General features: G+C 39.3%; 1 protein-coding gene across 9 annotated transcripts in view; it reads left to right on the plus strand.

The window, feature by feature from the left end:
• CNOT4 (CCR4-NOT transcription complex, subunit 4) overlaps positions 1-14,909 on the plus strand; it is an 83,592-nt gene that overhangs the window by 37,937 nt on the left and 30,746 nt on the right. For 8 of the 9 annotated variants that reach the window (XM_010561938.1, XM_010561940.1, XM_010561943.1 and 5 more), the window contains exons 3-6: positions 7,291-7,488; positions 10,250-10,336; positions 10,866-10,967; positions 11,791-11,916. In XM_010561938.1, coding sequence (XP_010560240.1) covers positions 7,291-7,488; positions 10,250-10,336; positions 10,866-10,967; positions 11,791-11,916 — 513 coding nt within the window. Of the gene's footprint in view, positions 1-3,481; positions 3,822-7,290; positions 7,489-10,249; positions 10,337-10,865; positions 10,968-11,790; positions 11,917-14,909 lie in introns of those variants that run through there. The other variant, XM_010561941.1, reaches the window with a different exon arrangement.

The raw sequence follows: 14,909 nt of genomic DNA on the forward strand, positions 1-14,909 counted from the left end.
TGTTGTGCAATGGCTAGTCTTGGTTTGTTAAATTTAGAACTGGATTAATAGGGGAAGCTGTGGGTCAGAACCAAGGCATGCTGATGCTAGAACTGCCAAAAAAAAAAAAAAAATCCTTTGAGTTGGGGTGCTCATGCACTGACAAAGTCCTTTCAGGAGGGACAGTGAGGATTCCAGTGTCAGGGGTTTGCTGAGGGCCAAGGTTCAGCTAGACTAGCAGAGTTGTCTGAGGCAAGTTTATAAAGTACCTGTTTGCTTTGTTGGGGGCACTGGAGCTTTTAATCCATATTTTTCTGGACACTAAACATGTAAAACCTTTTGGAAAATATATCCAATGGTGTTAAACTTTAAAGCATTTCAAAATTAGGCTAAGTCTATTTGTCTCGTATTCTGATATTGTTGCCAAATGCTTAAAGGTAGTACTTGGAGAGTTACACTTAATTTCTCTGTCTTTTAATTGACGTCTGGCTGATACTTTGGTTGGCCACAACTATAAACTTCAGCTTCACTAAGTTGCCTGCTTTTTCTGTTGAATTATTTTCTTTCTCCTTCTAGTGTTCTGCTTAACCTCGTTGTTTTCTTATCCTCAGTGTTTAATAAAATTTTCTCTTAATATCTTCTTCTCTTCAATGACTTCCCTTGATTGTAACTTTCTTGCCTGGCCTTCCTCCTCTTGTAATTGCAGCTACTTATGTCTCCTCCTTCTCCTGCTACTTAATTGTGATCCTATGCTTGGTTTGTGCCTTTGTTGGCTTCCTGTCTCATAGCTCCCTTTTCAGACCCCAAGTAATCTTACTTGGTTTCACTGCCACAGCTTTCTATAAGCACTTCCAGTAATTTTCTTGCTGCTCTTTTGGCCTTTGGCTACACTAGAGCTATCGCTGCTAACCTGTGTTTGGATGCCTCTGCAAGCCCGAAGGCTATCCCACAGCAGTGTATGTTTGTTAACAAATTGCGCAAATTTGCTGCAGTATTTGAGCTGTATGTTCTACAAGGAAGATCCACCTGTCATCAGCCAAGTCAGCTTCTATGTATGATACCTGCTGTAGATGACACATGCTGTATAGCAATTTTCATAGTACAAGCAAATTTCTACTTTTCTGGTACAACATGAGATTTCTGGAATTTCCTTGTCTAAGTTGCTTCATTTACCTGGATTTAAACTACTTTTTGCCAACAACGATTTGATTCATCTCTGCCTGTTCATTATTGGAAGTTTGTGGAATGTATCTGAAAAATCACAGAAGCGGCATGCTATTCACTGCCTCTGGGTATCTGAATTGTTTGAAATATGGATACCGCCACAGCTGAACTTTTTAATGTGGAATAATATGGCATGTGATTGGATGCGCAAATACTTTGCGGAATTGGATACAGTTTGCTCAGAAAAACACTTCTGGGAGGAAAGCTAGAATGAGTGCTAAAATTGGAATGAAGCACACCAACAATTCCAGGAGAGGAAGGAGACCTCCTCTTTCACAATGGATGAGGATTATGTTCCTGATATTTTCTTCATGCATGGACTGCAAGATGTTCCTGAGTAGAGTTGCAGCTGTATCGCTGGATTGTAGGAGATTTGCATGGAGGAGGCTGAGGAGTACACTCCTTCCGTGGCAAAGACAAAGACATTGTGGCACAGAGACACTATTAGGATGTTGGGAAAAAATAATTTTGAGCTACACAATTGATGGCAGCATCAAATAAGTCTGAAGAAGCCACCTTTTGAAGTGTGCTGGACCAGGTATGTGTTTTTGTGTGCAGTGTGCCTAAATAGTTCTTATCTGTGTGTAGTAAGGTTTCTGGCAAAAAGATCTAAGCAGTTTTCAAATTCATATCTACTGTGGTGTGTATTGGTTGTGACCACTTAAAATGCTGGAGCACAAAAAATAGCAAAGCAACAAAATTTCTTGCAGGAAAGTTTATAGTAGGTGCTATGGTTTCAACAGGTATGTCATGTTTATAATGTGTATACCAGTGCAGGATACTGACTGCAAAGTGGACTGTGAATAAACATACATTAAAGCAAGGCTGAGTATGTTATGCACAATTAGATAACAGAAAACTGCTATTTGTGCCAGTGGTATTGAATGCCGTGCGAGTTCTCCAGTGGCTTGATCACTAGTCTGTGGAGAAGAGCAATGAAGAAGTTCGTTATCCAGGGATTTTGGTTGAAAGATTTGGGGGAGATTTTGGAAAAGTCTGTGATAAAATAATTTGGCTATATGCTGTAAGTGGCACCTATGCCAATAGTTTGATGGATCTTAACTGTGCATTGCATATATACCATTATTTTCCTAAGCTTCTCTAATTTACTTCTCACTGAAAGGATGTTAGTTTTTTCTACTAAGGAGAAAATACTTCTACATGCTTGAACTGTTACATAGCTTAACACTTGCATGTGCAGATATGTTCATGTGGTTGCAGTCAATTGAGTTAGTGTGTCTTAAGTTTCCTCCTGCTAGTAACAGTAGTAGACAAACATTTGTTTTGTTATGATCTGTGAAAGTAAGGTACTAGTATGAATTTAACTTGAGTGGTGGTTGGAAACTAGTACTTGTTAGTCATAACACATGAAATGGATTTGGAAATTGTTTCTGTTTAATTCCTTAACTATGAAAAGTACTTCCTTTTAAAAAATAGAATTGACCTGCTTTGAATCCCTGATGCCCTTCAGAATTGTAGGTGTAGTCAGTTATAAGATGCTAAGTAAGCCTTCCTGTTTTTTCCAGTCAATTGATTTCTTAACTGTGAGTGAAATAGCCACTAACTGGTCAAATTAGAATGAAAATATGCTGTCCTCAAAAGAGACTACTGGAGCCAAAAGCTGGTTTGCAGGTCACCAGACTCTGGTTCTGGTTGTAAGGGCAGTGATTTTTATCTTTGTGGTGATTCTCCCCCCCCCCCGCCCCGCCCCTACTGTTTGTCATATGAATAATATGTACCATTTCAGTCCCTTGTGTTGCTTTAATACAGCGTAACACTCTCAGACCTTAGTGTCAGTTGTTGCAGTTTTTAAATCCAATGGTTAAAAAGCCTAGCTCTTTCACACTTCTTAATTGCTTTGCCCTTCCACCAAATAATGTAGCTTGATACGCAGCTGTTCCTGTGGTGTGGCTTTGCCTTGTTCTCCAGTTCCTTGACTTGGGGACCTTTACTGCTCCTAGCACCTTGTATTAGAGATGGAGAGAAATAGTAAACTGCTGTGTTTATGACCAAGACACTGACATGTTTTAAGCATGCTTTTGTCCATGTTTCTCAGACTCCTGCTTCTGTGTAAAAGGAACACCTGGTCTTAATGCACAGTCTCCAAATACCGGTTGTTTCCTCTGCTGCTTTTAATCCCACAACTGAGTAGTTTGGTGCAACAACTGATACTTAGAAGTATATAGGAAATAGCTATTTTTTTATTCTTGATATAAGTAGTATGGTGTATACTATGCATAAACCTTATTGACCTTCTCTGTATTTCTCATTTCAGAACCTATTTGGTAGCAAGGCAACAACTGGCAAATGTTGGTACATCCATTGTGTGGAAGGAATGTGACCCATCTGGGAATGACAAAAGCAAAGTGCTTGATAAATCCCAGCTCAGCTTTCATCAGTTGGGAAAATGTGGGGAAAAAAGTCTGAAAGAAAACAACACTTAATGACAAGACAAACTTAGGAAGACTGAGAATTCATCAAGGGCCATCTCTGATTAAAGAAACGAGACTACAGAAGAGACATTTGAACTTTTGATGAAGTTCTTGTAGGACTGCCAGCAACTTGCAGTTAGTGTAAACAAAATCCAGTCATTTTCCATGTTGGCACATCTTGTTCAGGTGGCTTCCATGGTTTTTGCTGAAGAGGATTTGTATAACTTAAGTGGAGGGCGTCAGCTAAACTTAGTCAGTGAATCAGTAGTGTTGACATCTCTTAATGTCTTGCATCTGAAAATACATAAATGTTGGTAATACTTGATCTAGCTACTTTGCTTGGATCTCAAATCCTCTACCAGCTAAGGCATTAGTAATAGTAGGTTAAACAAGTATCTTATACTTCTTGTAAAAAAAAAAAAAAAAAAAGTCATGTAAGTGGCATTGCCACTTTAGCTGTTGCAAGACCTGATTGCTTCTGGTACTTGTGGTCCTACCCCTATTTTGTAGGCTTGGACAGAGAGTAAGTAGATGAAACAGTACTGTAAGATACACCAGCATTCAATCCACCTTACTTGGCTTTCAGAGCCATGTTCTGCCATCCTTCCCTGCATGCGTTCTGTCTGTAGTTGAACTATCATCTGAGTTCATGAAGTTCAACACTGTGGGCAGCTGTCACTCTGAAGATGAAATAACTTATTGTCGTATTTGTAGACTGACTTTATGTCCCTATTTGAAAGGAACAGGATTTCTAATACTATTGTTTAGAATTAGCCTCTGAAATGTTGGTGCTGTGCTTACTTGCCTTCCTCCCTCCTTAAATTTGCAATATCTCTTATCTGTTATGCCACACGTTATATATAGATCGGAAAATCGTCTATCACTTCTTAGGATTTGGTTTCTGTTTTATTCTTGGGATTCAAGAGGTGCACATAGATGCATTTACAGGTCCTGCAAGTCAGGATATCCAACTACCAATATTCCTTAGAGGCATTAAACATGTCATAAGAGTTATAAACATACATGTGAAACATTTTATATATTATACAGCTCTACAGTATCTAGCGAGAACTTTTGATGATTCTGTTGCTCAAACAAGTGCTGTTATCCATGGTGGCAAATCAACTGCTGCTACTCCTTAATGATTGAAATCCTTATTCAGGCAGTCCTGTACTTTCTGCTGAGATGAAGACATTTCTCTTCCCTGATTCTGAAGTTGCTCTTCAGTTGTGTGTCTCCCAGCAGTTCTTGTGCTCTCCTGTACAATTAAAAACTACTAGTTTTACTATGGACAAATAAATGTTCTGCTCAGGGTTATACTTGAGCTACCTGGGATGTTTTGTGACTAATGTTCAGGACCTTCAGTAGCAAATAACTGTACGGAGAAGGAACATACTGTCTGACTTGCTTCTCATTTGAGAATATGCTCTGAATGTGGCTATACTTGGCAAGAAAGAAGCTGATGAACTTTGGCACTGTTTGCTGTAGTTTTCCTGGACCTTCAGGAGCCTTACTGAACCTGCTGAAAACCATTAATTCATTTCTTGCACAGTACCAGAGAGCAGCACGCTTGCAAACCTTGCCTTGCATAGTACGGGAGGTGGAGAAGGAATTAACCTGTGAGAGGATGGATTGTGGTTATGATACCACATCACGTAGGGCGAGCTATTTTATTTTTAGAACTATATCTACCTTACACTGGTGCACTTGTTTTCTTCCCATTCCTGCTTGAACTCAGCTTGACTGTAATAACTGAATTAACTCTCTCTTTGCTGAGCAGTCTTTCCCTTCCCTAAAGCAAAACAATATCTATTCTTTATTCTACATGATTGACTAACACAGACTTTGAGAAAGCTCTTTAAAGAAGTGAAATGCCTTGCAGAATTATTCTGCATCTCCGAAGTCCTCATGTGTATATATGTTAAAGCTCAAGGTATTGGCTATAGCTAATCTCAAATGAGCCTACTAACAGGTCATTGCTGTTCATCAAGTATATTGTGAAATCTGTGTAAGGTATTCAGTGTTACTTGGGAATAACATAATTTTTTAAGAAATGGTACTGTTTTAACTGTTCTTCAAGGGTAAGAGGAGTCCTTACTGCGTTTTCATGTTAAGGACTTAGTTGTGTACCTTTGGCTACTCCTAAAGTATCGTACAAGTTTAAATTCCTTTGTGATACTAAAAACGTGTTCCAGAGGACTCGGCATTTAACAATGAGATGCCATCTGCTGAAGTTGGCTGCAGCATATTTTCAGAATGTGTCTCAAGTATAGCATAATGGTACTGAACTTTAAACTCTTTAAACTGTAAAATCGATCTTGGTTTTTTTGAGGATGTACTCAGAAGACTGTCAGGTCTGAGGACTTGGTGGCTCTTTCTGTAGCATCATGCAAGTATGGGAATATATGCTTTTAACTTAAACCTTATTTTCATCTGCTGCTGTAGATTTTTCTCAGGTCGTTTAGTATGACTGCTAGTTTTGTATTGTACTATTAACAGAGGACAGTGAGGAAACAGTTAATTTTTGTTGGACTTGCACACTGAAACCTTTGGTTATGGTAGTACAAGCAAAGAACTTAGTTCAACATATTGGTCAGCTTAACTTCTTTATCTTAAGTCTTTACCTTAATGCACATCTCCTGTACTCTTCTTATTTTTTTATTTCATCTCAGTGTTTAGAAACACTTTTTTTTGTTGTTGGAGATGTTTTTATATACTTGCTTCTGTGCTTAGCATTGCTTTGTATATGAAGTGTGAAATCTAACTTTTCAGTCTGAAAAAACTAGGACAGGTAAGGAATATTGGACTGCTTTGAGGACTAATCTGGGGCAGAGGACAGTGCACTGTAGTCTACAAGACCAGGCTAAAATAATGCCTTTATAGCAACGCTCTGCGTGAATAGAGCAGTCTTTCTAGGTAACTCTGAGGACACTTGTACTTCTGCTAGATGCTTTTGAGACTAAAATCTATAGTGTTGTGTCTGTGTTTGAGGAGTTATCTGTAGACGATAATCTTGAGGTTAAAAAAATCACCTTTGTCCAGGGAAGATAAAGCCCAAGTTTCAGACTGATACACAAGCATGGCAAGAATACTGTTAAATCAGTATGCAGTAACTATATTGAAACTGCCTCTTCACTAGGAGAAGTTAACAATGTGAAAATGGAGCTGTGAAATGGTGTTACTGTCTTGTAATTTCAGTGGCCCACGAAGTTCGCTTGTATTTTGATTTCTTATCCTGTAGTCTTCACTTTGTTAATACACTTAAGTATCCAAATCTGTATCAGACAACTAAATATAAAGTGAATATGCAGGGCATGCTTTCATCCTGCTTACTATCCTGTTAGTAAAATCTTAACAGGATGTGTTGACTGTCATGTTGCAGCTGCTTGTAGTGTTACCAAACTGACCAGGCAGCTGAGTTAAAATGTGACTATTGCCCAAATCAGTATTATGTCTATAAAAGGAGAATTTCATGAAAATACACAAGATGTCACCTTTCCCAAAGGAGTGAATATGCCACTTCTGAAATGTGGCTGGCCATAACAATCAGAACAGTGTAACAGAAGAAATTTGTGCGTTGAAAATCATTAATCTCAATGTTTTAAATGTGTTGTTTCTTATATGGGTTGTTTTTAATGGTATTTGTTATATTTAGCCATATCCAGAAGATCCAGCAGTGTACAAACCACTCTCCCAGGAAGAGCTGCAAAGGATAAAAAATGAAAAGAAACAGAAACAAAATGAGAGGAAACAGAAGATATCAGAGAATCGTAAACACTTGGCCAGTGTACGAGTTGTACAGAAGAACCTTGTCTTCGTGGTAGGGCTGTCTCAGCGCCTAGCAGATCCAGAGGTGAGTGGTTCACGCTTACAGATCTTGCTCTTAACCTATGGTCAAGGAACCATTGGACTACCCTTGTACCCACCCTTGTCTGCGTCTCTGGTGGGTACGAAATGAAGCAGCATTGAAAAGGTTCACTGCTTCTGAGGCCCCCACTTCTTAAGGGAACCTCCTCAGCTTTCACCTCTAAAATAAGCTCAGTAAAGGTTTTGTCTCTGCTTTTGGTAGTACAGATTCTCTGTTTGTTAAGGAAATTGTTTGTATTTGTTTAAAAATGGCTTATTGATAAGCTAAAAATAAACTTAAGGATTTTTTTAGGTACTTATTTTCCTGGGCTGGATCTGCTGGGACTATACAGCTGTGTCATGCACCACCAATTCTAAAACGGGAGCTTGGTTGGATTATAAAAAAATGTGAAGTGTAGCACAAACCTGTAGGGACGGAAGAAAAAAGCCAACACTTGAAGTGTAACTAGGAAGAAGTGTAAGGCTGATGTCAGTTGAGGGGGAAAAAATCTAGTACACGGGAAAGAGTTGGCTTGCTAGTTTGCATCATCAAAAAGAAGCTTTTAATTTGAGAAAACTGATTGTGTTTAAAATGTTTTATTTACTTCCATCATCAGCCAGCTTCAGGTGGCTAATGGAATTGGTGCTAATGAGTAAAAGTACCTTGAATTAGAATATGGAGGAAATGTACTACAGGGTAAGATAGATGTCTTCAAAATGACTGTGCCACATTAAATTCACCTGATTGGACTAAATTGTCTGGAGAAATCTCAAATAGAAGTGGCTGTTTCTGAGGACTTACAGAGTATGGGCTGCATTTTGGTAGGCTGGGAAGGAACAAATGTAAAAAGCTGCTTTTAGTGGAGGGGAAAAAAGGGGGGATATGAAGAGAAGAGAAAAATCAAAGTTAAACTGATCTAGTATGTAACACTTCAGTTTCTGCAAGAATGTAGCAACAAGTATTTGCTAGCAACTGTCAACGCTGGCTTGGTGCTATTTATTACTGAAAAATGTATTCAGTTTCTTTGACCAGATAGAGGATTTGTGAGTAAGAGAAATAATAATATATACAGTTAAATATATTTTTTTTAACCTCAGATAATTCCACACTGAATACTTGAAGTAATTAGAAGTGGGTTTATTGGTGCAGTAATGGGGGTTATGTGTGTGTTGTACTAGGTTTGGTGGTAGCAGTATTCTCACTGATGTACCAGAAGATAATGTGTACTTACTGAATATTGCATATAGCAGAAAGATGACTTGATTTCCAGGAAACCTAGCCTGAAAGAGAGAGGTGGACTAAAAAAAAAAAGTATTCAATATATTCAATTTAAGTTAAGCAAGCAAAAAACTCCTGCACAAATAAAGATGAATTAGAAGGGGAGATTGGCTGCTATTTACTGTTTCTGGAAATAGATCTGTGGATCATAATGGACTACAGGTGGATCCACTTCTGTTGACATGCTCTTGTGAAAATTGTGAAGGCCGTGCTGCCACATCTCATCAGGAGTATAATCTGCAAGACACTTGAAGAAAGTCTTCTGCTTTAGTCAGGATTGTCAGTCTCCTCTGGAATGATGCCAAAGAGTGAGTGTAGGATCTCTCAAGAGGCTGTAGATCAAGTGAAGAGCAGTCAGAGGAGACCAGTGAGTGACTGGTTATCTCCACAACGTGCCCTGTGGTTCTATAGGATGTTCCAAATGTGATTAACACTTTTAGATCTTGAAGACATTGATGCTGCCTTGAGAAGGGAGAGGAGGTGGTTAGGTAAAGAAGTTCTTGGATCAGTACAGTTTAACTGTACTATCCAGTGTTAATATGAAGATGGAGCTGGGGAAATTAATCTTCCATTTTAACCACTGAGGTTGTTCTCTAGAACTAGAAATACCCTTAGCTTATCTAGCTTCAGTCTGAGTAGTCAGTACTTCTGTACCTCCTTCTGTCACGGGGATAGAAAAAAAGAAGAAAAGGCTTTTGGGACCAAATGTGTCAGATATATTGCCAATTCCATTGGCACGCAGGTAACCGTTATTCAACAGAGTTGCTTAATATGCTAGAAATGTTCCTGCTTTGCACAGGATCCCTAAATGGTGTGTTATTACTGATGCAGGGAAGGGCAAGACAGGAGTGGTTTGGGGTTTGGTTTTTTTTCCCTTCAGGGATGTGATAGTCGCTCATTTATTTCAGCATGATGTTGATTCTGAAACGTTTTTTCTTGCCCATGGCAAGTGCCATATATTGTTTTCCTGTATTTAGTCTGGTCTTCTGAAAACTTGAGGCTATCTCAAGCTAATTGCTTTACTCTCTTTCTCTTTGGAATGGAGCAAGTGAGTCAGGATTCAGCATTTTGTTCCTAGCAGTTAATATATCTGAATGCAAATTTAAGGTGGTTGTTTATTTTAAAACTGGAATGAATGTGATTTTTATTTTTTCCTCAAATTATAAAATAGATACATACAGGAATATTTCATGCTGAATGGGATGTATCTTGCCAGGGTAGGGTTTGGGTAGTCTGAGTACCAAAAGAAATTTAAAAAAATACAACATAAAATGTGGAATATCCCTCATTTAAGTTCTTTACTGCAGTGGCAACATACTTTGTATTGCAAGTAGCCATGTTATATGTTGGAAAACAAATCTACATGCTCTCTTCCTCTTTGTAGAAGAGACCTGTTTTTTATTAAAGTGGCACAGTTACACAGAAGAAAAAGTACAGCCCTGTATGAATTAACTTTCCAGTATACCACTTTAACTTTCTTCTGTTGTAGGTTTTGAAACGACCAGAATATTTTGGGAAGTTTGGTAAAATACATAAAGTTGTCATTAATAACAGCACATCATATGCGGGGTCACAGGTAAGTCAGAAGCCCTTGTGATTTTCTTATTCCTTTAGAGAAAATAGATGTGTGCAGAGTAAATCTGGGGCTCCCTATTTCTGATTAAGCAATATGTTAAAGAAGTAAAAAGAAAAAAAAAAATACGGCATTGCAAAAATCAAATTACTGTTAAGTTACTGAGACGTTGTCCAACCAGACTTTTGAAGTTGGATGCAAGATGCAATGTAGATTAAAAACTGGGAGACAGGATGAAAACCTTCAAAGAAGCAGCAATGTGGCATTTATTGACTAATCTGCATTTCAGGGATAGAATACCTTTAATTATTTTTAGAACTTTCAAACAACTTTTTGATGCATTTCTTCTTTTCCCCATTCTTTATGCATCATATCTAAGTTTTTATGAATTCTACCATTTTTATTAGTTTTCATGTTAAAAACATCTAGCTGTGAATATACCAGTTTATGAAGTGAGCTGCTAAAAAGGCAACTTAATGTTCAGATCTGTCTGGGGGGACCAAAAAAAAAAAAAAGTATGTTTTCTTTCTAGGGTCCAAGTGCCAGTGCATATGTAACCTACATCCGGTCAGAAGATGCTCTCAGAGCCATACAATGCGTCAATAATGTGGTGGTAGACGGCAGAACACTTAAGGTGGTAATATTTTTACATTCTTTTGTGTATGTGCTAGGACACTAATATCAGGGCATAGTATAAAATTTTACTTGTATCGATATTCTTGTGTTGATGAACAAAAATGTCCAGTTTATTGGGGTTTGACCTATTTTCATAGCATTAATTACAACATGGAAGTTCAGTGAGCTTCCAGCAGGTTCCAGGCAGTTAGCACGTAACTCCAGGAGATTAGCAGGTAACTTCTTAAAACAAAAGTCTGAGACAAAGAAAGAGATGCACCACCTTCCCCTTCCCACAGTGGCTTTTTTACTGCGTAGCTTAATAGCACAGTGTGAAAACCCGATTATTTGCTTTTACAGAGCAATTCTGTAGTCCAAACACCACACCTCTCAAAAGCTCCCTGGGAAATGCAAGTTTTTCCCTTTTAGTATTTGTGTAAACAGGTATTCAGGCTGACTTGGCTACATTGGTGGCCACAGAAAATCATCTAGTTAATATTAATTTCCTGACCCTGCTACAAAACATTAACCAGTTTCATGTAATACAAATTCTTTATTTATTTGGCTTCTTACAATTATGAATGCAAATGTTTACTGAGGCTCTTATTTTAGGGTTTAGTTTGGATGAAAGAAGAAATACATCCTAATTATCTAATCCTCAAGTATATAGACTTCTTAGAAATGGACTTCCTAGTCCATCTGCATCAAAAACTGCATTATGATGGAACTCCAAATCTTGGGAAGGATTTTTTTTTTGCAAATATAACTTTTTGTTTTTCTTGTACTGTAAAAAGCATTCTTAACCTCCAGTACTTAAGTAATGATTTTTTCTTCTTCTTCAGGCATCATTAGGTACAACAAAATATTGCAGTTATTTTCTAAAAAATATGCAGTGTCCAAAACCAGACTGCATGTATCTACATGAGCTGGGAGATGAAGCAGCCAGTTTCACAAAAGAAGAAATGCAAGTAAGTGTAGTGAATGGGAAACACATGAAATGTGGCATGTATGTATTGTATATCATTTAGTCTAATATGCGTATAATGTAGCTTTTTGCTGAATATTATGGCAGAGATTAATTTTGAAATCGAAAAGGTGATTAACAAGTTGGATATTGGAAGTGAACTGTTAGTTAATTTTTTTCATTGCATGCTGCTTTTAAAGGCTGAAAAAGCCACTGAGTGTTCATGAGTCAAAAAGATGGAGATAAACTCTTAGCCAAGAATTCAAATAACCTTGAGTTAGCTACTAGCCCGTTGTTCATACCAACTCAAAGTAACATATGTTATTTTAAATCTCTGTGAAAGAAGTTAGTGCAGATCTGGGTTTTCCTGTAGGCTTTGTGTGTGTGGCCAGTTATGACTTAACTATTGTACTGTGATTTGACCATGCTGTCTGAATTATGATATCCCTTTTAGCCTGTGAAGGGTATAGAAACCATTTGGAAATAAAACATTGAGGGTAACTGTAATAGAGCATAAATACTGATGTGGGGATTTTTTGACTCATCTCAACATCCAAATGTTTATTAGCCAGAGTAGGGAAGTAAGTAAATGGAAAGTTTTACTTTTTCAAAGGTGGTGCATTCTGAGGTCTTTTGGGTCTGCATCTGTCCCTCTACATGAGGTATGGTAAAGCTTTTAAACTCAATCTCAAGTATGCCAGCCTTGCATCCAGGTTGTAACTTTTGCTTGTGGTCTGTCCATGAAGCAGGTGGTCCCCACACCTAGTGCTAGCACAAATGTTGTACAAGTAGATTTTATTTCAAGTTAGGCTGATGGAAGCCAGAGAATAAGGAAGAATGTCCATATCTATTAAAGATTTTTTTTCTACAAATTAGCAGTTATTTCTGAGGATTTCAGCTGCATTTTCATAAATTAAAAAATACCCTGCTGGTTCAGATTAATAGTCCCCTGTAGTATATATTTTGTCACAGATAATGGCAATAGGAGGTAAAATTCAAGGAGAACTTGCAAACCAGGCCACCTTCCCTGTTCATTTCACTGTATTTCTCCCACCAACTAGATCTGTTATATCAATACATGTTTGAGGGTATGTTCCTGTCTAGGCTTTTTAGGTTTTTTTATAGAGCTGTCAGCCATGAATTTATTTAATCCATTTTGAACCTGCTGATACTGTCAACCTTATAGTCTTTTGTGGCAGCAAGCCCCAGAAGTTCACCAGCTGTTTTGTAAAGTGCTTTCTTTGCCTGTGTTAAACTGATCTCCAGTTAGTTTTGTTAAGTGTTCCCTAATCTTAGCATTGTAGTACTTGCTGAAAGCAAACCCCTTATTCACCTTATCCATTGCCTTTGTCGTGGTGTAAAACGTGATCTTATCTCTCTCAGCCTTCTCTCTAAATCACACAGTTTCTGGGCTTTTAAACTTCTTTTTAAAGCAGTTCCTCCCTTTCTGTGATAATTTCTGTTGCCCTTCTCTACCTTCTAACCATATCCTCCTTGAGATGCAGAGGTCAGACACATCATACTCATGACACGAAGGAAGCAAAGTTTATACAGCAGTCCTTAGTTGTTTGGGTTTTTTTTTTTTGGGGGGGGGGGGTTTTTTGTTTTGTTTTGCGCTGTTTGTGGTTTTTTAAGTGCCCTTCCTAATGATGTCTAGCACACTTTTTGTGTTTGGCTGCCAGTGCCTAATCAACTAATAATTTGAGATCTGTTGGCAGCAACCTCAGTAGCTCGTCTCTGAGCTGTAACAGCCAGTTCACAGATCAATACAGCATGAGTGTGGTTTAGGCTACTTTTCCATTGGTGTGTTACCTGACATATCTCTGGTGAAGCTTTTTTGCCATGTTTTTGCCTGTGAGTTCTCTGGGGTTCTTTTGGAGTTCTTAGTAAACTGTCATGCTGATAACAACCCAAAGAGTTTGGTATTGTCAGCAAAGAACTCGCTCTTCATTCCTTTCTCGTACATGCTGATGATATTGCATAAAACTGATGCCAGTCATCAGTCATCCTCTCTTGCTTCTGCAACCTAAAGGAGTGACCAGTAAGTTTTACCTTTGCCTTTCTATCTTTGAACCACACAAGAACCTTGCCTCTATCCCAGGGCACCTTTGTAAATAACTTCTGGTATGAAACCTTATCAAAGGCTTCTTTGAAAACTTTGTGGATCCTCTTTATGCTTATTGATTGTTGTGGTTTCAGCCTGGCCAGCAACAAAGAACCAGGAGGCTGCTTGCTCACTTCACCCCTGCCCTGGCCCGGGTGGGATGGGGAAGAGAAAATATAAAGAAACGCTCATGGGTCAAGACCAGGACAGGGAGGGATCACTCACCAATGATGGTCACGGGCAAAAGACAGACTCAACTTGGGGAGGAAACAAAATCAATTTAATTTACTACCAATCAAATAAAAATAAAGATATTAGGAAGCAAACCCAAACCTTAGAACGCCTTCCCCCCACCCCTCCCTCCTTCCCAGGCTCCACTCCCAGTTGTCTCCTCCTCCTCCCCTCCAGCAGCACAGGGGGACGGGGAACGGGGCTGGGGTCAGTTCATCCCACCTTGTCTCTGCTGCTCCTTCCTCCTCAGGGGGAGGAGGACTCCGCACTTGTCCCCTGCTCCCGTGTGGGGTCCCTCCCAAGGGAGACAGTTCTTCCCGAACTGCTCCAACATGGGTCCCTTCCGCGGGCTGCAGTCCTTCAGGCACAGCCTGCTCCAGCGTGGGCTTCCCCAGGGAGCGGCGGCCATCTTGTGGGGCATCCACCCCCTGCTCCGGCATGGGCTCCTCTCTCCCCGGGCTGCAGGTGGGCATCCGCTCCCCCGCTCCCCTCCGTGGGCTGGGGGGGACAGCCTGCCGCCTCGCCGCGGGCTGCGGGGGCATCCCCTCCTCCTCCCCTCCTTCCTCACTGACCTCGGTATCTGCAGAGGGGTTTCTCTCGCATTCCAACCTCCTCCCCCACTGCAGGTTCCCCTTCTGAAATCTGCTCTCCCACAGGTGTTA

The sequence above is a fragment of the Haliaeetus leucocephalus genome, unplaced genomic scaffold (assembly GCF_000737465.1).
Source record: "Haliaeetus leucocephalus isolate CR32 unplaced genomic scaffold, Haliaeetus_leucocephalus-4.0 Scaffold151, whole genome shotgun sequence".
In the NCBI taxonomy this organism is placed as follows: domain Eukaryota; kingdom Metazoa; phylum Chordata; class Aves; order Accipitriformes; family Accipitridae; genus Haliaeetus; species Haliaeetus leucocephalus.